We start from the raw sequence: 24,203 nt of genomic DNA on the forward strand, positions 1-24,203 counted from the left end.
TGGTAGGCGTCCCATATATAACGTAGAGGAAGATGGGCATGGATGTTAGCTCAGGGCCAGGCTTCCTCAGCAAAAAGAGGAGGACTGGCAGTAGTTAGCTCAGGGCTAATCTTCCTCAAAAAAAAAAAAAGGAAAAATCACGTCTTACTCTAGAATTGGTGCTAGAGCTAGTTTCTCTTGAGCTTTATGGACAACATGAGAGAGGAGTTGATTCCTGAACAAAACCAGTATTCTTTTAGGAAGAGGAGTAGGAATAGGTCCAGGGTGAGAATCTAACAGCATGCCCCATAGTTTACCCTTTTCACTCCCAAACATCCATATGCATCCTTTCTCTTATATGTGTTCTTAACTGAAATTTGTCCTTAAGTGAAACACCCTCATCACCTCCCCAAACGGGGACATTTCAAAGTCTTATCTAGTTCCAATACCAGGATCTCTGGGTGACACATAATCATCTTTCTCAGGTCTGATGGAGCTCCTCATGGGCTTGCACCTGTGGCTAAAGAATAACTTATGAATGTCTGTTCACAATGCTGGAGCAAGAGCAGGGTGACTGCAATAAAAAAATCCCATTTTTAAAAGGAGGATAATGGAAAACTAGGCATATCGGTCATTCTTTCATAGTCCAGGAATGGTGAGTACTCCCGGTACTGGGAAGAAGTTAGTTTCTTAGTATATTTGACAGCAAGTGATTTTTATCTGTGAGAGTGTCGCCTTTTTCCTTGTCTTCCATGGCACATGTGAGATGGCCTTTGGGAAGGACTGTCCATCTAGGAACCGGAACTTCAGTAGCCCCCTTACAGTGAGTGCATGGTTGTGAGGGAGAGGGAGTCTCGGTTTGCCTTAGAGCAGTGGCTCTCAGTGTAGCTGCAGGACCAGCAGCATTAGCATGACCTGGATAGCAGATTCTTGGCTGTCACCGCAGACCTTTGGAATCAGAATAGGGGATCCAGCAATGTGTCCTTTAACAACCCCTCCCAGAACATCTAATGTACTCTGTAGTTTAAGAACCGTTGACTTAGAGGTTTAGCAGGTTTTTTGTGATGGTCATGGGCCTACACAAGTTGTCTTAGTGGCCATGCTCTTGTGGTGACTCACATACAAAAAGGGGAAGATTGGCAACAGATGTTAGCTCAGGGCAAATCTTCCTCAGCAATAATAATAATAATAATAATACATATTAAGCAATCAAAGCAATCAATCTCTCCCTACGCCCGACAAAAACACAACCCCTCGAGTCTCCTTATAATAGGAAGAGGTGCTAGGACTAGGGTGCCAACCTAGTCCTGGCTCTTAATTAATCTGTATCCTATAAACCCTTTTCAACTTCAGTTTTCTTATCTGAAAAACACAGTTTCTTCTCCCTGCACCAGGGATGCCTCACAAGGAGGCTGTGCGTATCAAACGTGAAGTGCGTCAGAGAGCACTTTGTGTCCTTTGAATTAAAACTCTTCCTCTGGCTCCTTCCTTCTCCCCAGTGTTGAAAAGACACCCCATGGGCTTCTGCTCCGGATGCTTTTTCCTCCAATTTAAATGGAAGGAGAAAGTGAGAGGCCTGATGGTTAGGCCGCCCCTGCATTTTTTGGTAGTGAATTGGTTGAGTAACTGTCATTCACTTGGAGGTGCCCTCAAGAAATGGCCGTGGAGAAAGGAGAGGCTTAAGTAAATCAAACTGATGATTGTGTTACAAAGGTTGTTTGATCTGTGGAATTTTGGTCATTATATTACTACCACTGTAATAAATTTGCATATTATAAAAATATTTTCTCTTAAAAAAAGCAGAGGAGGCGCCCAGCCTGGTGGTACAGTGGTTAAGTTCACACATTCTGCTTCGGTGGCCTTGGGTTTGCTGGTTCGGATCCCAGGTGCAGACATGGCACTGCTTGTCAAGCCATGCTGTGGCAGGCGTCCCACATATAAAGTAGAGGAAGATGGGCACGGGTGTTAGCTCAGGGCCAGGCTTCCTCAGCAAAAAAACCCAGGAGGATTGGCAGCAGATGTTAGCTCAGGGCTAATCTTCCTCAAGGAGAAAAAACAAAAGGCAGCAGCACTAGGGTAATCCTATCTAGAAATGCAGCCTAAACTGCAGCTTTTCTGTGGCAACTTGTCACAGTTAAAAAGAAACAGATGATCCTGTTGTTCTGGAGAAAATGTTCCATTGGAGTATGCATCTGATGAATGGTGACTCTGCAGGGTCTACAGCTGTTTCAGGTGAACATTTTTGTAGCTAACAAGTGTCTCTTCTGTAAATAGGGACAAAATAATTGTTTATTTTCTCAGCGATTAAAAGATCCAAAAATGTAAATAGAGTTTCTTTGAGAATTTGTAACGCGTGTTATGTATGTTTTAGTCACTTTTCATGATGTTTTTCTTTGACAATGGTGAAATTTAGATGCTGTAGGATGTGGTATTTGGCCATGGCATCAGGACATCATTGGAGTCGTGTGGATCAGTTTAGCAGATTTTGGCTGTGTGTTGAGGTAGTATGACCTAGAGCTTCTTCGTCTAAATCCCAGCCCCACCACTCGTTAGTAGCCTTTACTAAGTTCCTTAGCCTCATTCTGCCTTGGTTTCTTCATCTGCAAAAGAAGGACGACAAAAACACAAACCTCATGAGGTTGTTGTAAGGATTAGAAGTGATTTAATATGTGCCAAGTGCTTAAAATAATGCCTTGCACACAGTGAGCATTGTGTAACCATTAGCTTACTATTTGTTGTTATGCTGGCAAGAGTGTTTTATTTTTAAGAATCTGTTCTTGGAAGGATCATTTCTTTATACTGTGTATACAAAGTGAACGTTTTTAAAATGAAGTGCCTATTAGATTGGAAATACAGTTATTGAGGAAAACATTGTGCGGCTTTCAGCACCTTAGATTTGTCTTCAGAAAAGTTAAGCCAATTTGCGCTCTCATCAGCAATCTATGAGTCCCTAGAAATGGAATTATTAGGCCAAATTAGAATGATTTTATCTTGTTAAATCTTAAAAGGAAGCATCTTTCCCTATTTAATCTAGGAAAAAATAAGCCAAAGAAGAGGAGATATTTGGAAATATAAGGAAGAATTTTCCAGTAGGATCTGTTGAAAAACAACCAAATAAACATTTAAGGGTAGGAAAACAATCATCTCTGGGAAATGCTGATAAATAGCATTTCCTGTCATTTGTTTTGTAGTGTTTGGGTGCTGTGGACACTCAGATACCTAACGTGATCTATAATATTTGGAGAAACTATCTTACTGTATTGCACTGGTTGTTTCTTTTAAACAAAAGAAACATTCCATTCCTTTGTGTGTGATACGACCGGGAAGCCAGAGGTTTCTTATGGTTCACTTTGGCTGCATCAAAGGGTGACTTCTTTAGGTTGTCCCCCGTTGCATACCACCACCTCTTAGGAAGGAACTTTTCCTCAACTGATAGATTGCTCATCTCTAAAACATTATTCTTTAGTGTTCCCATTCGAGTTCTTAAATTGACATATTTCCTCCATCTGGGATGCATTTTTCCCTTTGCTATCCTAACGTTTCTGAAAACAGCATGGTTCTCTGTAAGGGATTGAATTCTATATTTAATGGAGGTAGCTTCTATCACTCCCTCTCCCCGTCCCAATAAAGAAAGAACAAGAGCTGTTATTGAATCTATGGGGATTCTTAGAATCAGTCACGGAAGTAAAGTGTAATATGTGTGGAGAAGAGTGGACACCAACACTGTGCACCTGAGGCCTGAGTGGGAAAGCCTTCCTCCAGGGAGGCTGGGGTTGTGGTTTCAGAGCCAGCCACTGCACATTAGGGACCTGCTGGTTCCCTCATTTTATATCCAGTGACTGGTGTTTTGTCCTGGCCCTGCGTTGGGTAATAATCTCCAAAAGGTAGAGACAGGCCGTTGAATTTTACTTAGATTATTATAGTGCTAATTAGAATTGTAGCTCTCAAATTTGGAGAAGTTGTTGAAATTAAAATGGTGGGTAATTGTGTAAATGCCTCAGCATTCTTTTTCCCTTTCAATCTAAAACACCTCCTCTCTCTTCATTATATAATTACTCGCACCATTATTTGATCAAAACAATTTGTTATTTTCCCTCACAGTTTGGAAAATTAGCTGAGTTTAGCTTTCTAGTTTCAACGTGGTTGAAATATAAGCTTTTTTTTTCTTTTCCCAGGATGTTTTGACCCGTGTTAGAACAATACCTTTTATCCCAGGCGCCAAAATATAGTACCTGTTATATGTTATAGAATTAGCTTCAGCCAGTGTTTACTGTGAGATTTCACCCTTGCAGACGTCAGCCTCGAAAGCCATTGAGGAAGCAAAAACAATAGCTCTCGTCGCTGATACTCCTTTACTTTTTAATATGTTTTAAGGTCCATTATTCAGGTTTTCTTTTTGGTTGGTATAGTTAGTGTGTGGTTATTCAAACTTTAAAGAGATTAACCCTTAGGTAAGTCTTTGCTAGAGATCACTTCCCATATGTTGTCCTTTAGAATATTTGGAAGTGAAGCTTTAATTTTCCTTAGTTTAATAGCAGATAAGTGTTAACTATTAAGCCACAGTAAGTAAATAAATGTTATTTCTGATATTATCGTCATGTAAATTTGACTTCAACTCAGGTGTATAATAGTAGTACCACTTTTCACAAATACATATGCCTTGGTTCCATTCTTTTTTTTGGTGAGGAAGATTGGTCATGAGCTAACATCTTTTGCTGATCTTCCTCTTTTTGCTTGAGGAGGGTTGTCCCTGAGCCAACATCTATGCCAGTCTTCTTCTAGGTTATATGTGGGACACCGCCACAGCATGGCTTGATGAGCAGTGTGTAGGTCTGCACCTAGGATCCGAATCAGTGAACCCCTGGCTGCCAAAGCAGAGCGTGTGAACTTAACCACTATGCCAGCGGGCCAGCCCCAGCTTGGTTCCGTTCTTGGAGATTCTGATTCCGTAAGTTTGGTAAGGGAGCCAGGTATCCTTACGTCAAAAGAAAAAAACCAAACAAGCAAACTCCAAGATGTAGAGAACATTTAAGGGTGGAAGTGGGGAAACTGTATGTGTGTGTGTGTGTGTGTGTGTACTTGTGTGTTTGTGTTTTATGTACAAATGTACAGCTACTTGGTTATATTATTTTTAAAAGAGTATTTGTTACTGCTTTTTTGCCTTTACAGTATATTGGGAATATGTTCTACATGGCAGAATTATATTTTAAAAGAATTAGTCACATATGTATGATTTATGTACACACTGTGCAAATGAAGTCTTCTGCTATGGTAGGAGATACATAGTTGCCTTCAGAGTTCCTGTTTCTTTCTCAGCTTAGACATTCATGAGTTAATTCACATCTGTAGCAGAGTCACTTTGTATGGGTTCTCCAGCTCTAATGGCCAACCAGCTATCCTTGTTTCACTAGCAAGTATTATTGGCTGCAGCTATCTCCACTGCTGTCTTTGAATGGTATAGAAAATAGCTTAGGCTTAATCTTTTGTACTGTTGTCGTTGTTTTATAAAACTAAAAATAACAATGAAAGTGGAATAGAAGAAAAGTTTTGGCCAAGTATGTGCTTTATAGTTGACAGAATTTCATCTTTCGCCATGCTATTTTGGTAAACATATTCACAAAACAGTTGTTGCTATTCTGGGTGTGGGACTGTGTCTCCCAGGGCGTAAACTACTAGCTACAGATAGAACACGTTGAAAATCCAGCTGGAATTATTGTTACTTATTAATAATATTTCTTCTATGTCTGTATCAAGTGGTGTGTTACCCAATTCAGGCTGATATTCAAATAGTTAAAGCCGTTTGCTTGCTGTTTTTACCTATACATCTTCAATTCTGAAGATTATCTTAGAAATGTAATGAAACTTAGGTAGATGTTATAGAATCATCTGTAGCAATAGTTTCTGTAGACCTTGATGGATTTTTGCTGGTCTCTGGTAAAATGAGAAATATAAGAAAAATATAGCGGGTTTTTCTTGAAGCTACATGCGTGATCTTTTGTCGTGACGTTTCCCCTATTTTGATGTTAAAATAGGCTCTTTTTAAAATAAAATAAAGAGTATAGGGTGGTTTAACTTTTTTTTAAAAAAGTGTTTGCTTGCCAAAATAAAAAGTTGGCACCCTGTTTGATGGCCAGGTTTAAGTGTGTGCATTTCAAATTGATTGCTCTGTGACATCTCAAGGTCTGGAAATGACTGATGGAAGATGACAGTTACGTTGAAAATGAGTGCTCTTTGATGGATACTTTGGCTCTTCGATTCCTCGTATTGGATAGTCTGTTTGGCATGGTGTACACCTTGTATTGTGTTTATATCCTCTGTAGGGTCACTGGCCTTATAGTTCTGGTCTCCAGGCTTTGGTTTCCTGTTCCCAGCTGTCTGACCTTAAAGACAAGAGTGCTGATCCTTTTGCCTGGCAAGATCCATATTATCGCCTTGTGCCTTCTCCATTCTTTACTTCCCTTTCCCTGCCACATTTTATCTTATTGGATTTGTTTCCAAGCAGATCCAATTATAATTGCCAGCCCACCTTTCTGCTTAGCACTGCTGCTGCCTCTGTAACCAAATATTGGCTTGACAACAGGTCTAGTCCATTATGAAATCACCAACAGCTTTGAGTATTTATCGATATTCTAATAGTATACAAGGCATTGTGTAAGATGCTACAGCAGACAGTAAGATGAATAAGATATATATCTGTTCCTTAAATAAATTGTAATCTACTAAAAGTATTAAACATACAAACAATCATGTATTCTTTTTTTCACTTTTTGTTTATTGTGGTGAAATACACATGACATGAAATTTACCATCTTATTTTTAAGTGTGCACTTCAATGATATTAAATATATTTATATTTATGTGCATCCATCACCAGTATCCATCTCCATAACTCTTTTCATCTTGTAAAACTGAAATTCTATAGCCATTAAAGAGTAACTTACCATTCTCCCCTCCCTGTAACTCCTGGCAACCACCATTCTACTGAACTAGAATATTCTAAGTACCTCATGTAAGTGGAATCATAGAGTATTTGTCTTTTTGTGATGGCTTATTTCACTTATCATAATGTCCTCAAAGTTCATCCACATTGTAGCACACTGCAGAATTTCTTTCCTTTTTCAGGCTGAATAATATTCCATTGCACATTGCTTGTTCATTCATCAGTCAGTGGACGATGTTTGGGTTGATTCCACATTTTAGCTTTTGTAAATAGTGCTGCTGCCACCAAGAATATGGGTGTTCAAATCTCTCTTTGAGACCCCTGCTTTCAATTCTTTTGAGTATGTACCTAGAAGTGGAAGTGCTGGATCATATGGTAGTTCTGTTTTTAATGTTTTGATGAACCACTATCCTGTTTTCCACAGCAGCTGTATCATTTTATGTTCCCTCTAGCAGTGCACAGGGGTTCCAGTGTCTCCACGTATTCGCCAAGATTTGTTGTTTGGTTTTTTTTGACAGTAGCCATCCTAGTGGGTGTGAGGTGGTATTTCATTATAGTTTTGATTTGCATTTTTCTAATGATTAGTGATGTTGAGTATGTTTTCATGTACTTATTAGCCATTCGTATATTTTTGGAGAAATATCTGAGTCTTTTGCCCATTTTTTAATCAGATTTTTTTGTTGTTGAGTTTTAGGAGTTCTTCATATGTATTCTGAATATTAATCCCTTATCAGATATATGATTTACAGATATTTTCCTCCAATTCTATGGGTTGCCTTTTTGCTTTGTTGGTAGTGTCTTTTGATGCAAAAATATTAATTTTCCTTAAGTCCGATTTGTCTGTTTTATTGTTTTGTTGCCTGTGTCTTTGGTGTCATATCCAAGAAATGATTGCCAAATCTAATTTCATGAAGCTTTTTCCTATGTTTTCTTCTAAGAGTTTTATTGTTTTGCATCTTATATTCAGGTCTTTGATTCACTTTGAGTTAATTTTCGTATGTGGTGTTAGGTAAGGGTCTAACTTCATTCTTTTGCATGTGGACATCCAGTTTTCCCAGCACCATTTGTTGAAAAGACTGTCTGTATCCCATTCAATGGTCTTGGCACCCTCGACAAAAATCACTTAACCATATATGCGAGAGTTTATTTCTGGGTTCTCTATTTTATTCTGTTGGTCTATATATCTGTCTTTATGCTAAGACCAAACTGTTTTGATTGTTGTAGCTTTGTCATAAGTTTTGAAATCAGCGATTATGAGTTCTCCAGTTTTGTTCTTTCTTTTCAAGATTGTTTTGTTTATTTGGGATCCCTTGAGATTCAATTTGAATTTTAGGATGGGTTTTTCTATTTCTGCAAGAAATGTCATTGGTATTTTCGTAGGAATTGCATTGAATCTGTAGATCACTTGGGGTAGTATTTACATTTGGACAATATTAAGTCATCCAATCTGTGATCATGGGATGTGTTTCCCTTTATTTGTGTCTTCAATTTCTTTCAGCAATGTTTTGTAGTTTTTACTGTACAAGTTTCTCATCTCCTTACTTAAGTTAGTTAATAGTTCATTTTTTTTGATGCTGTTGTAAATGGAATTGTTTTAGAATTTCCTTTTTGATTTTTCATTGTTTGTGTATAGAAATACAACTGATTTTTGTGTATTAACTGTGTATCCTGATACTTTACTGGGCTTATTTATTAGTTTTAATGGGTTTTTTGGTGGGATTTTTAGAATTTTCTATATAGAAGATCAGATCATCTGTAAATAGAGAGATAAATTTACTTCTTCCTTTCCAATTTGGATGCATTTTGCTCTTTTACTTGTGTAGTTGCTCAGGCTAGGCTTCCAAAACCTGTTGAATAGAAGTAGTGAAAGTAGGCATCCTTGTCTTGCTCCTGATCTTAGAGGAACAGCTTTCAGTTATTTCCTATTGAATATGATGTTCACTGTAAGTTTTTCATATGTGGTTTTTATTATGTAGAGGAGGTTTCCTTCTATTCCTAGTTTCTTGATTGTTTTAATTGGTTCTAGGTACTTTTACCATAAGCATTTTTGTGGTGGACATCTTTACTACAAGCATTTTTGCCACAAACATTTTCACTGCATAACTAATTGGCCATAAGGCAATTTTGAGTCTTCTCTCTTTTTTCTTAGTCTGTCTAGCTAAAGGTTTGTCAATTTTGTTGATCTTTTCAAAGGATCAACTTCTGACTTTGTTGATTTTTCTCTAGTGTTTTTGTATTCTCTGTTTCATTTATCTCTTCTCTAATCTTTATTATTTCCTTCTCCTAGCTTTGGTTTTATTTTCTTCTTCTTCTTCTTCACTCTCCTTAAGTTGAAAAGTTGGGTGTTGATAGGAGATCTTTCTTGTTTTTTTAAGTGTTTGTAGCTATAATTTTTCCCCTTACTACTGCTTTGTCTGCATTTCAGAAGCTTTGTGGTATCTTTGTTTTCATTCATCTCTAAGTATTTTCTAATTTTCCCTATGATTTCTTCTTTGAGTAGTTGTTGTTTAAAAGTGTGTTGTTTAAGTTCCACAATTTTCTGAATTTTCCTTTTGTTATTCATTTCAAACTTCATTCTCTTGTGGTCAGAGAAGATACTTTTTATGATATCTTTCTTTTTGAGTTCTTGTTTGACAGGTTTTTTTGTTTTTGTTTTAGGACTTTGAATATTTTGGTCCACTGTCTTCTAGGCTGCAAAGTTTCTGATAAGAAATCTGCTGATAATCTTATTGAGGATTCCTTGTATGTGATGATTCACTTCACTCTTGCTGCTTTCAAGATTCTCTTTGTCTTTTGAAACTTTGATTATAACGTGTCTCTCTGTGAATCTATTTGAGTTCATCTTACCGTGTTTCTTGAGCTTCTTGGATGTTTATATTCATGTCTTTTATCAAATTTGGGAAATTTTCAGCTGTTATTTCTTTAAATATTCTCTCTGTCTCTTTCTCTCTCTCCTCTTTCTTGGATTCCCTCAGTGCATATGTTGGTCGTTTTGGTGGTGTCCCACAGTTCCCTTAGGCTCTGTTTTGCTTTTCTTCAATTTTTTTCTTTCTGATTTTCAGACTTGGTAATTTCCCTCGTCCTATTTTCCAATTTGCTAATTCTTTCTTCTGCCGGCTCAAATCTGCCTTGAATCCCTCTAGTGATTTTTTCATTTCATTTATTGTGCTTTCCAGCTCCAGAATTTCTTTTGAGTTTCTTTTTAGGCTTTCTATCCCGTTGTTCATATTTCAATTTTGTTCATACATTGTTTTCTTGATTTTTCCATATTTTCCTTCTGTTCTTTGAGCATCTTTAAGACAGTTATTTTAAAGTCTTTGTCTAGTATATTTGCCAGTAGGTCTTTTTCAGTGACAGTTTCTGTTGATTAATATTTTTTTCCTTTGAATGTGCCATACTTTCCTGTTTCTTTGTATGCTTTGTGATTTTGTTCAACACTTGACATTTGAATCTAATAATGTGGTAACTTTGGCAATCAGATTCACAGGTTTTGCTGGTTTTGTTATTATTTGTGTTTATTTTTATTTTTTAAATTGTTGTAGGCTTCTTCTGTGCCAAGGATCAGCCTGAAATATAAACTTAAGGTGTTTTCGGGTCTTTTATGAGTCTTTCTCTTGCCATGTGTAATCACATTCTAATTTTCCCCATATGTGCAGTTGTTTTTCAAATATCCTAATCTTTAATGTCTGGCTCCTGAAAGGAGAAAAAAGTGAAAAATTAAGGGGGAATGGGAAGTGCCGCCCCTTTAAATCTCCTGGCGGTCATTTCATTGAGAAGGGGAGGGACTTTTAAGAATGTAGAGAGGTGTAGCAACAATGGCTGCTGTCTCTTTGTCTGGCACCTCTGTGATCAGAAGCAGCAGTGAGTGATCAGAGCATAGATCCCTGATATTTTGATGACAAGGTTCATTTTGCCCACTCTAGCTCCTACATGCTATGAGTAAGCTGCTCCCAGAACACATGCACAGTTGCCTGTCATGTGGTTAGGGGTGAGGGATGGGTAGTTGCTACTGTGCTCAGAGCTGAAATTGCCTGAAGTTATCTGCAATTTATCATCCAAATCTTCCCCTAGAAGTCTAGACTCCAGAGTTCCAAAATAGTTCTATCAGATAGATTTCTGCAGTCTAATTGTTGTCTAGGTGAGGAGACCCATTCCTGGAGCTTCCTACTCCACTATCTTCCCAGAATCCTCCTCAACAATCATGTATTCTTACATAGAGTAAGCTGTATCTTAAGAGAAGTAGAGTACAATCAGTGATAAAGGAATTTCAGGTAAGATTGATTGCATCTTTGACTTGGCAATCTGTAACTTTGGGATAAGTTTCTTAATCTTTTTCAGCCTCAGTTTCCTGTATGAAACTTAGGGATAATAATACTGATATCAAGATCACTGTGATGATAAATGATTAATGTAAAATGCATGGCTGAGTGTTTGGCAAGGATTCAGCAACCATCTTTTTTTTTTTTTTTTAATTAATGTTATGATAGATTACAACCTTGTGAGATTTCAGTTGTACATTTTTGTTAGTCATGTTGTGGGTACACCACTTCCCCCTTTGTGCCCTCCCCCCACCCCCCCTTTTCCCTGGTAACCACCGATCAGATCTCCTTGTCAATATATTAACTTCCACCTATGAGTGGAGTCATATAGAGTTCGTCTTTCTCTGACTGGCTTATTTCACTTAACATAATACCCTCGAGGTCTATCCACGTTGCTGCGAATGGGCCAATTTTGTCTTTTTTTATGGCTGAGTAGTATTCCATTGTGTATATATACCATATCTTCTTTATCCAATCATCAGTTTCTGGGCATGTAGGTTGGTTCCACGTCTTGGCTATTGTAAATAATTCTGCGATGAACATAGGGGTGCAGGGGACTCTTGGGATTTCTGATTTCAAGTTCTTAGGATAGATACCCAGTAATGGGATGGCTGGGTCATAGGATATTTCTATTTTTAACTTTTTGAGAAATCTCCATACTGTTTTCCATAGTGGCTGTACCAGTTTGCATTCCCACCAACAGTGTATGAGGGTTGCTTTTTCTCCACAACCTCTCCAACATTTGTCGCTCTTGGTTTTGGATGTTTTTTGCCAATCTAACAGTGTAAGGTGATATCTTAGCGTAGTTTTGATTTGCATTTCCCTGATGATTAGCGATGATGAACATCTTTTCATGTGTCTATTGGCCATATTCATATCTTCTTTTGAGAAATGTCTGTTCATGTCCTCTGCCCATTTTTTGATCGGGTTGTTTGTTTTTTTGTTACTAAGCCGTGTGAATTCTTTGTATATTATGGAGATTAACCTTTTGTCAGATAAGTGGCTTGTAAATATTTTTTCCCAATTAGTGAGCTGTTTTTTTGTTTCAATCCTGTTTTCCCTTGCCTTGAAGAAGCTCTTTAGTCTGATGAAGTCCCATTTGTTTATTCTTTCTATTGTTTCCCTCAACTGAGGAGTTATAGTGTCCGAAAAGATTCTTTTGAAACTGATGTCAAAGAGTGTACTGCCTATATTCTCTTACAGAAGACTTATTGTTTCAGGCCTAATCGTTAGGTCTTTGATCCATTTTGAGTTTATTTTGGTGTGTGGTGAAAAAGAATGGTCAATTTTCAGTCATTTGCATGTGGCTGTCCAGTTTTCCCAGCACCATTTGTTGAAGAGACTTTCTTTTCTCCATTGTAGGCCCTCTGCTCCTTTGTCGAAGATTAGCTGTCCATAGATGTATGGTTTTATCTCTGGGCTTTCAATTCTGTTCCATTGATCTGTGGACCTGTTTTTGTACCAGTACCAACAGCAACCATCTTTTACTATTATTAGTATCTCCCCCCCAAGCAATGTTAAAGGTTGTGATGATTTTTACACTGGTTGATGAGTGATGATAAAGATAATTCTTCCAGGTAAAGGGAACCAGAAATAAGGGTACAGAGTTTAAATATTTTGGAACAACTTTTTGAAGCAAAGGATGTAGCACAGTAGCTAATGGGGATAGAATAAGAGAAAATGTAGCTGTAGTTGTTTTTTAATTTAGTATATACAGGAGAACGGTTAACTGCTGCTAAGCTTCCTTCCTTCCCCTCCCTACCCCCCTCCCACCCCCCACCCCTTACTCCCCAACCCCTGAAGGAAAGGAACTCCTGAAGGGGTACAGTTGAACTGAGGCTTTCATCATTAGAATATGATTTTGGAGTTGAGGAGAGAAGATTGAGTCAGTAAGCAAGGTGGAGAGATTTATTTCAGATGGGAAAAGTCCTGGCCACAGAAAGCTTAAAGAATTTAAGATTTTGGAACTATATTTTGCTAGTTTTTCAAGTATGTCATTTTTACTTTGCTTGGTCAGGATTTTGATCTTGGCAAGTAGATTTTTATCTTATCATTTGATGACCTAATCAGATTCTGCTGATATTGAGTCTCTCTTTTGTATTTGTTTAAAAGATCAAAAAATTTGTAATTTTCCTGGAAATACTTTTAAAACCAAGATGAGGGCTCACAATAGGCTATATTTAACAATGAGCCTGGCTCAACTTACGGTGTGTGAACCTTTTGTTTCTTGGGGTTTTTTTTTTCCTTTGTTTCATGATGCTTCAATATGGAAGAATGTGGCTGGACCACAGTATGATTTTTCCAAGGTTTAGCTCTATGAAGGGCTTATTATTTTGTAAAATTTGAAGCTTTGAGAAATATTACACTGTCAATTGATTAAAAATACGGATTAAATTATGTCAGTGACAAAGAAAATGCCAGTTTGAAGTGTTAATGTTTGAGTCCACAATAGTTTTTGCATATTTACATTTATCTTTGACCCTCGGCTGGGAGAAGAATCCTGAGGCACACAGGCCTTTTTTTCCTGGAAAAAAAGATATCAGTACAGTGAATTTTTAAAAATATAACTCTAGTTTTGTGATATATAAAGATGCTCTTAAGGAGAAAAAACTGAATGTGTTAAAACTTTTAGTCTTCATTTGCTTTATGTCTTTCAAGTATTAAATTGACATTTTATTATGCATTTGAGCCCTTTGAAATATTTTAATCTGTGAAAATTCATTGTTATTTCACTTTTTAGTTCCTATAGTTTAAAAATATCTTACCACAGATACTTTTTAAGACTTCAGAGCTCTCCTGCTAAATTAGATGCCTGATCTATGTCTGCTTTTGAGGTTTTAGTTCTTTCTTGGCCTGTGGCCATGTAAGAACCTGTGCAAAGATCAGTAGATATGGGTGCTAGCTTTATCCTTCTATCACAACAGTCTAGGTCTGTTCAGAATTTTGCATCTTCCTTGCAGTTTAACAGCCGTCTCTTTTTGGTTTTGGCTTTCAACAGTCAGCCTTCAAAGATCTTTTGTTTCTGACGGTTGAAGAAATTGGCTCACTGTTCTTACTCTCAGACAATTATTTTATTGTTTATGGGTAACTGGAACTAGCTACTAAAGGTTTCTATGATGAATCCCTTTATTTTATTGGAAGCTGGTCGTGTCGAAATGATTCGTCATTATAATTCCTGGTGATTGAGAAAATTGTTTTTAAAGCAAATAGTATCAAAAAGTTCATTCTTTCTTTTCTGATTTTGTACTGCATATTTTTCCTGTGCCTTATAACAAATCTCTCTTGTTTTTAAACATAAGACATAGCAGGTTTAATGCTTGAGATAGTGCTATTATAAGATTCTTAAAGAAATACACTCCATAGGAATTTTCGCTTTATTTTAATGATATAAAGTATTATTTTCGTAACTGCAGATAAGGTTCAACCTATCTTATACAATGAAGAGTTTAGAACTTCAAAAACATATCACATCAACAACCCTAATTAACCCCAGGGGAGCAGTTTAGTGAAGAATATTTTGAATTCTTAATGTAATATTTATACTTGCTGGCTTATTTTGATTATTATAAATGTTTCCAAATATCACCTTGTTTTATTTAAACGTGTCAGTGCATTTTCATGAGTGAATTTCCATGGGGGATACATTTCCACCTTTATTAAGTGAGCCAGTAGGAAAGTATGATTTGGTTTCCACAGTTGATTTAAGTCAACCTATCAGCAACACATCTGTTCCATAAAGTTAGGTACACCTGGACCATGATGATGCTTAATTGTTTTCTTACAGAATTGTTTAGAACAGTCACATTAACCAACCAGTGGCCAGCAGTTACTGATCACTTACTAGCTGCAGACACTATTCTAAGTGCTTTAGTGTGTTCATTCATTTATGTTATCAATGTTCCAAATGCATGTTTCTCTTCCCTTCTTCTTCTGTTTTCCTTCCCCTTCTCCAGGCTGGTATCCCGTAAGACAGATACTTTTAAGAAACACCCAAGTCGAAAATAATAGTAGCTTCAGTTAAGACTGTCTGTTAATTTATGGAGCCCTCCCTGGGGAAGAGGAGAACTAGAGAAAGGGGTCAGGAGACCTGAGGTGGGACCAGGGGGAGGAGAGAGCAGGTGCCCTGGAAGGTGCTGATGTAACTTGAGTGAATGCCAGTCGGAAAGGGGAACCACAGGTGAATGAAGTGAGGTGTCTGCCGCATAGAGTGGATCATGGAGCCACTTTTGATGAGAAGGCAGAGACAGCAGTCAGCTTTGAGAACCTGAGCAGTAGAATTTAAAAAGACAGCCCAGTGGAAGGAGGTGACGTTTTGCCACAGAGCCAGCAGGAAGATGAAAAACAGAATTTGTAACAAGGATGAAATAACTGTGGATGAAAAAGTGGATGAAAAAGAAGTCTAGCCTTAGATTTCCAAAGAATGAAAGAGAGAAACACGTGTTGTAAACAAATAGCTTCATACACAGGATGATGAGTACTGGCCATATCTTTGACTGGATATTCTATAGTATGTTACATCTTTTGTTGGATGATTACCTATCTTATTATTTGTATGTGTATGTAGCTAGGATGTTTCACACACGTTTATTCTGGGGAAGCAGATGAAGTTTGAAATTTCGCAGGCCTAAATTTGAATCTCAGTTATTACATGTCTTGAGCAAGCTACTTTTCTGACTCTCTCTCTCCCCCGCCACCCAGTTTTACTGAGATATAGTTGACATATAACACTGTGTAAGTTTGAAGTGTACAACATAATAATTTGATGTATGTATATGTTGTGAAATGCTTACCACAGTAAGTTTAGTTAACACCCATCACCTTAAATAGTCACAGATTGTTTTCTTGTGATGAGAACTTTTAAGATCTACTTTCTCAGGAAGTTTCAAGTATACAATACAGTATTGAGAACTATAGTCACCATGCTGTCCATTAGAGCCCCAGAATTTATCTTATAACTGCAAGTTTGCACCCTTACACCACCTTCACCCATTTCCCCACCCTCTCCCCCCACCTCTGGCAACCACCAATTTGTTCTGTTTCTGTGAATTTTTGGGGTTTTTTAGATTCCACATATAAGTGAGATCATACGGTATCTCTTTCTCTGTCTGACTTATTTCACTTAGCATAATGCCCTCCAGGTTCATCCATGTTGTCGCAAATGGCAGGATTTTCTTCTTTGTATGGCCAAGTAATATTTCAGTGTAAATATTTACACGCGCAAACACACAATAGATGAAATACATATTTTTTTCTTCATCTCTTCATCCATGGAAGAACACTTAGGTTGTTTCCATGTCTTGGCCATCGCAAACAATGCTGCAATGAAAATTGGAGGTGCAGATAGCTCTTCAAGATAGTGATTTTGTCTCCTTTGGATATATACTCAGAAGTAGAATTGCTGGATCATATGGTAGTTCTGTTTTTAATTTTTTGAGGAAACTTTATGCTGGTTTCCATAGTGGCTGCATCAGTTTACATTCCCACCAACAGTGCACAAGTGTTCCCTTTTCTTCACATCCTCACCAAGTCTTCTTATCTCTTGTCTCTTTAATGATAGCCTTTCTAACAGGTGTGAGGTGATATCTCATTGTGGTTTTGATTTGCATTTCCTTGATGATTAGTGATGTTGAGCACCTTTTCACGTTAGTGTTGGCCATTTGAATATCTTCTTTGGAAAGTATCTATTCAGATTCTTTGACCCTTTGTTGACCCTTTGTTAATAATGGGTTGTTTGTTTTTTGCTATTGAGTTGTATGAGTTGCTTATATATTTTGGATATTAACACCTTATCAGATATTATGAATCTCTTACTATGGAATAATAATCAAATACTATGAACCATTTATATTTTGAATTAGATATGTGGTTTGCAAATATTTTCTCCCGTTTTGTAGGTTGCCGTTTCATTTTGTTGACCATTTCTTTTGCAGAGCAGAAGCCTTTTACTTTTATGTAGTCCCATTGTTTAATTTTGCTTTTGTTGCTTCTGCTTCAGGTGTCATATCCAAAAAATCATTCCCAAGACCCATGTCAAAGAGCTTTTTTTCCTATGTTTTCTTTTAGGAGTTTTATGGCTTTTGGTCTTATATTGAAGCCTTTAATCCATTTTGAGTTAATTCTTGTGGGTGGGATAAGTTAGTGGTCTGGTTTCATGTTTTTGCAGGTGAACATCCAATTTTCCCAGCACTGTTTATTGAATAGACTATCTTTTCTCCATTCAGTATTCTTGGCTCCTTTGTCAAATATTAGTTGACTGTATATGCATGGGTTTATTTCAGGGCTCAGATTCTTTTCCATTGTTGTATTTGTCTCATTTTGTGCCAGTACCATACTGTTTTGATTACTATACCTTTGTAATATAGTTTGAAATCAGGAAGTATGATGCCTCCAGCTTTGTTCTTCTTTCTCAGAATTGCTTTGGCTCTTCAGGGTCTTTTGTGCTTCCAAATGAATTTTAGGATTGTTTTTTCTATTTCTGTAACAAATGCCATTGGAACCCTGATAGGGACTACATTGACTTTATAGATGGCTTTAGTTAATTTGGACATTTTAAGAATGTTGAATCTTCGAGTCCATGGGCATGAAATATCTTTTCATTTATTTGTGTCTTCAATTTCTTTCAGTTTCAAAATTGTAGTTTTCAGTGTGTAGGTCTTTCACTTCCTTGGTTGAATTTATTGCTAAGTATGTTTTTGATGCTATTGTAAATTGGATCATTTTCTTTATTTCCTTTTCAGATAAATTGTTAGTGTGTAGAAATTCTATTCCTTTCTGTGTGTTGATTTTGTCTCTTATCACTTTAGTGAATTCATGATGAGATCGCACAGTTCTTTGGTGGAGTCTTTAGGATCTTCTGTATATGAGATCATATCATCTGTGAACAGAGATAATTTTACTTTTTTCTCTCTAATTCAGTTGCTTTTTATTTCTTTCCCTTGCCTGATTACTCTAGTTTCTAGGACTTAGAATACTGTGTTGAATAGGAGTGGTAAGTGTGGACATCCTTGTCTTGTTCCTCCTCTTAGAGGAAAAGCTTTGAACCTTCTACGATTGAGTGTGGTGTTAGCTGTGAGCTTGTCATATATGATCTTTATTTTGTTGAGGTATATTCCTTCAATATCCAATTTGTTCAGAGTTTTTATCTTGAATTGATGTTGAATTTTGTCAAATGGTTCTTCTGTGTCTACTGAGATGATCATGTGATTTTTATCCTTCTTCCTGTTAGTGGAATGTGGATTGATTTGTGTATGTTGGACCATTTTTGTTTCCCAGGGATGAATCTCATTTAATCATGGTGTGTGATCCTTTTAATATGCTATCGAATTTGGTTTGCTAGTGTTTTGTGGAGAATTTTTGCATCTATACTCAAGAGGGATATTGGCCTATAGTTTTCTTTGTTTTGTAGTGCCCTTGTCTGGCTTTAGCATCCAGGTAATACTAGCCTTGTAAAGTGAGTTTGAGAGTATTCCCTCCTCTTCTATTTTTTGTAAGAGTTTGAGAAGGATTGGCATTAATTCTTCTTTAAATGTTTAATAAAATTCACCAGTGAAACTGTCTGGGCCTGGGCTTTTTCTTTCTTTGATTACCAATTCAATCTCCTTACTCATTATTGATCTGTTCAGATTTTGTATTTCTTCGTGATTTAGTCTTGGTAGGTTGTATGTTTCTAGGAATTTATCCTCCTAGGTTGCCCAATTTGTTTGCATATAGTTATTCATAGTAGTATCTTATTATTCTTTATATTTCTGTGGTATCAGTTGTATTATCTGACTTTTTTTGAAGTAGATTCTTCATCTGTGAGATGGAGATGGTAATAGCCAACTGTAGAATGGTAAGTGATGTAATGTATGTAAAACATTCTAGGAAAGTATCTGTTGTTCAATCAGGGCTAAACAAAAGTGAGTTACTCTCTTAAGGAGAGGCCACAAAACAGTTTTCTCTTTCCCCTTGTTATGGGATAAATGGAAATTAAAAAGAGAAAACATGCAACAACAACATTGAACTCTCTTAGCAACTCTGTTCATAAGAGTGAGGCCACAATTTGTGTTTTATTTATTTATTTACTTTTAAAGATTGTATTTTTCCTCCCAAAGCCCCCTGGTACATAGTTGTGTATTTTTAGTTGTGGGTCTTTTTGTGGGACACCGCCTCAGCATGGCTTGATGAGTGGTGCCATGTCCGCACCCAGGATTCGAACCCGCGAAACCCTGGGCCGCTGAAGCAGAGCATGCGAACTTAACCACCCGGCCATGGGGCCGGCCCAAGGTGTTTTATTTTTTAAAAATGTAAATGGCTTAGGAAGAAGGGAGTGTTGATTCTTTAAGACTGTGTGATTGGTTAAACAATAAAAATCATTTCAAAATGTATGTGTTACTTTACTTGAGTTCCATGCAAAAATTATCAGAAATTAAGCATTGTATGTTTGACTTCTGAGAACAGTGATTCACATGTATTTTAAAGTCATATATTAACAAAGTTAACATTGGCCAGATTCCATTTTTCCCAGTTTGAAGTTTTAAAGCATTTGTATAGTGATGATCTTTTAAAATGCTACTTGTTATAGCAGTTGAATCACTGAAGAGATGTTCTTTTTTGTTTTATTCAATGTTATTGAGCTTTATCTTTTTGATATAGGACTATTTTATGATGTTGTAACTGTTTCTTTTATAAGAAGATCACTTATTTAAATTGTTTTTAAAAGTTACAAGAGTAGAAGCAACATTTTAGTTTTAAAAAATTCTTTATCATGTCTAAAGACTATTGGGAAATAATTCTGTTTTTTAATTTTTCAAAACTAATGTCGTCATTCTTCTTTACTTTGACTAATATAATCCTAAAGAGTATACATTGGACTTGTTTTAATATTTTTTTCTGATTTCAAGGAATGAAAAATATCTGAAAATGTCTAAGGGTGTATTTTCATGTGAGAATGCTATGTTTCCTGTTTATTTATTCTTATATCATTAGTTAAAAGTTAAATCAATATGCTTTATCATTTATGCATATAGTATATATAATCAATACTAATATTTTAGTTTTGTGATGCCAAAGAAATGTCAGTAGTTTTAGAAAAATGTGGATCTTGAATTTCTGTTGATTACTTAATTATTGTAAGCATTTATAAACTTTATTCCTCATGAATACGTGCATTTGAAGATAGTATTATGTGATTTGCACAACCATTTTTGAATAGTTGAAACCTAAAAGAATTGCAAATTGCAAATTTCTGTGCCTGATGGAAATAAAGTAAGTATGAAGTATGGTAGCTATTTGTTTTTGTATATCTATTATATAAATTGGCAAATGTGGGGGCCTGCCCGGTACACAGCGGTTAAGTGTGCACGTTCTGCTTCAGTATCCCGGGGTTCGCCAGTTCGGATCCTGGGTGAGGACATGGCACTGCTTGACAAGCCATGCTGTGGTAGGCGTCCCACATAGAAAGTGGAGGAAGATGGGCACAGATATTAGCTCAGGGCCAGTCTTCCTCATCGAAAAGGGGAGGATTGGCAGCAGTTAGCTCAGGGCTAATCTTCCTTAAAAAAGAAAAAACAGAGTATAAATTGGCAAATGTTACTAAAATAGCACTTTGGTGTATCTTTTGGGCTTTTTTTTCTTTCCTACCTTAAGTGTTCCCCATCTTTAACAGTTTGTGCCTTATTTCTTGCTATCATTTTAACAGGTGTCTCAACGCTTGTACCTACTGCAAAACTAAACATGCCAGAGGAAATTTGGCCAGTTATCCAATTGATGAACTAGTAGATAGAGCCAAACAGTCTTTCCAAGGTAAGAGTTTCTAGAATTGTGTGTGATTTTAGTCTTCTTAATGAATTATAGTAGTCTTCTAAGTAACACTTTACTTTAGATATATGCTGTTTTAGCTTTCTGAAGAGTTTATAAATGTTTTAGCTTATCTAATAGTAGATGTTACCAGATTCAATCATTTAAGTTATAATATTCACATTACTCTTCTTTTATCAGTCTTCCATTTTCTTATGACTCTAAAGTAAGTGACATATTGTGAACTTTATCAGCCATGTTTAGACTCCATGGAAAAGACAAACAAAAATGAAATCACCTTCTGATGTATATGTTTTAAAAATAAAACACAAATTGTGGCCTCTCTCTTATGAATAGAGTTCCTAAGAGAGTTGAATGTTGTTGTATGTTTTCTCTTTTTAATTTCCATTTATCCCATAACAAGGGGAAAGAGAAAGACTTCTGTGGACTGAGTGCAATACTTTTCAAGATTTGTACCTCTTTCTTTGGTAATTTTTGGGCCATTTAGAAAATAGAGCTAATAAGGGTTTTCAGACTTGGAAAGGGAAGGTGGATTTTGCTATCAGCCAATAAAGATAACTCTCCTTATCCACAGGTTGGACCAGTAAAGAGTGGTACTGGTAGAGAGTCCTAATGACAATAATTCTTTGTGTGACTATCCAGCTACTTCTGAATCATCACTTGCTGGAAAATGTGATTGTCTCGGTTTCTCTCAGGATGTACTAAAGACTTATCTTTAACATGAGTCACAGTAGTGTTGACACATAACTGCTTTTACCATAAAATTCCTCTTTTGTCTTTGTCTATAATATGTATATATAACATTGATGTGTGTTTATACCCAACATGAGATAATCTGTTGTCTGTGGGTTAATAGTTTTGGCAATGTGCTTTTCCTTTTACCAGGTAACTTGGAGTGCTACTTTCAGTACTTCACACCCTGAATCTTAGAAAGTATGAGTTCCAAATACATTTCTCTATTTAGTCTATGTAAAGCTTTTATCAACATGAATTTTCAATGCTTTTTATAAGAGAGAAAAATACCCCTAATTGATTTATTAACACCTCCCAACAATTTTTTTTCTACTTTTATATTCTTAACTCAGTTCCCTCCTCTGTTTATATTCACCTTATATTGAACAAGAAATAAAAGGAAGCTCATTGACTCTTGCCAGTGTTCTGTTTGAGAGTCAGGTAATTATATAATCTGAGGAAAAGTCTGGGTGGCTGTTTTCTACAACATGACTACTTTAAGGATTTTTTAGAGAGAACATAAATTTGGACAGAAACCTAATCTGTTTGAAAAATGATATTCTTGCTGGCCCTGTTAATTGGTGTTTGTTTTCCCATGTATCTATCAGATAATGAGGATGTTAAAGCTATGTGGTCTATCCACCAAACACTACAAATTGGAAGTCATACAAATTAGTTCCTTTGAGGTACTTTTTCAACATTATTCATTTCTACGTACAACTACATAACTTTTAAAATTTTTCTCATTTTACTCTGAAAATTTATTTTAAAAAATATGAAACTGTTAAATCACCATGTAGAAATGAAAGCCACATGACTCCTTTGTATCTATCCTCACCTGTAACCTATACGTAACAGTTTGATATGATTGCTTCATGACTTAATAAGGACACATTTATGTGTTATATGTGACTTGAGAAAAAAGAAGAAAAGAATAAATATAGTTTTTATAAACTGATTATAGAATTGTTCTAAAGATATCCAGTTTAGCTCTCTGACTTATCTTTAGAAAAGCCCTCTGAGCAACAGAGGTGCAGTGTGTTACTGCTGGTAGACTCTAGTTGTTATTAACATTGCCATATCCAAGGAGGTTCAGCCAGTTAAGGTGAGTGATTCAAAGACTGTATCAGAGGTTAGCAGTGACTTAGTGGCTATTTATAGAGAAAGCATTTAAAAGATTTATTTAGTATTACTTTAATCATCATCTGTAGATTTTATATATGTATATGCCTTTTATTCCCACTCATAGAATGTTTGCAATCTAAAGTTTTTCTCTTGTCTTGTTAGCTGTATATTAGAGTTAAAACTGAATGCAGTTTTTGGACTGGTGAGCTCATTTGATTGATATGTGGTACTCTTACTAAAATATTAAGGTCATAACTTTCTAGGTAAGCCAATGTGTAGGAGAATTTTAAGTCATCAAGTATTTGATGCTCTTTGCCAAAGGAGAGTTTGAATTTGAAACAGTGTTCTGCTGCTTACCAGCCACATGATCTGAGCAAGGTACTTGACCTCTTCAAGACATGGTTTTCTCATTACTATGACATTTAATGTTGTTTGTTGTTAGAATTTGAGATAACTTCTATGAAGTAATTGGCTGTGTCCTTATTGTGAAGAAGACTTATTACTTAAACTGAAGGAATTTAAAATGACTCCAAGAAAAGAAGTCTAATTTTCAGTGAGAATATTGCAAAATCTGTAACAGACATTAATGACTAGAATCAAATGACAAATTTTCTTTTTCCTCCTAAAATATGTTTCATGAAAAATGTCTCTAGAGATGGGGCTGGCCTGGTGGTGCAGCAGTTAAGCTCGCATGTTCTGCTTCGGCAGCCCGGGATTCCCTGGTTCAGATCCTGGCTGCGGACCTGTGCACCGCTTGTCAAGCCATGCTGTGGCAGGTGTCCCACACATAAAATAGAGAAAGATAGGCACAGATGTTAGCTCAGGGCCAGTCTTCCTCAGCAAAAAGAGGAGGATTGGCAGCAGATGTTAGCTTTGGGCTAATCTTCCTCAAAAAAAAAAAAAAGTCTCTATAGATAGAATCTATTTTGCGTGACAAATATTTTTCATTTTCTTAACTTGAGAAAAGCAAATTCATGCTAAAGATAGCCTTTTAATCCCTTTTCACTATAGGAAATAGCAGTCTATAAGCTCACATTTTAAAGATACTGAATTACTCCATTGTCTTTTTTTTTTTTTTTTGGGTAAGGAAGATTGGCCCTGAGCTAACATCTGTTGCCAATCTTCCTCTTCTTTTCTCCCTAAAACCCCAGTACATAGTTGTATATCCTAGTTGTAGGTCATCCTAGTTCTTCTATGTGGGATGCCACCACAACATGGCCTGATGAGCAGTGTGTAGGTCCCCACCCAGGATCTGAACCGGCAAACCCTGGGCTGCTGAAGCAGATGTGTGGACTTAACCACTCAGCCAT

General features: G+C 36.5%; 1 protein-coding gene across 12 annotated transcripts in view; it reads left to right on the top strand.

Annotated features, from left to right (window-relative positions):
* CDKAL1 (CDK5 regulatory subunit associated protein 1 like 1) overlaps positions 1–24,203 on the top strand; it is a 610,652-nt gene that overhangs the window by 242,810 nt on the left and 343,639 nt on the right. For all 12 annotated transcript variants that reach the window (XM_008518334.2, XM_008518335.2, XM_070584147.1 and 9 more), the window contains one exon: positions 20,918–21,021. In XM_008518334.2, the coding sequence (XP_008516556.1) occupies positions 20,918–21,021 (104 nt within the window). The remainder of the gene's footprint in view (positions 1–20,917; positions 21,022–24,203) is intronic.

This window comes from Equus przewalskii, chromosome 19 (assembly GCF_037783145.1).
Source record: "Equus przewalskii isolate Varuska chromosome 19, EquPr2, whole genome shotgun sequence".
In the NCBI taxonomy this organism is placed as follows: Eukaryota; Metazoa; Chordata; class Mammalia; order Perissodactyla; family Equidae; genus Equus; species Equus przewalskii.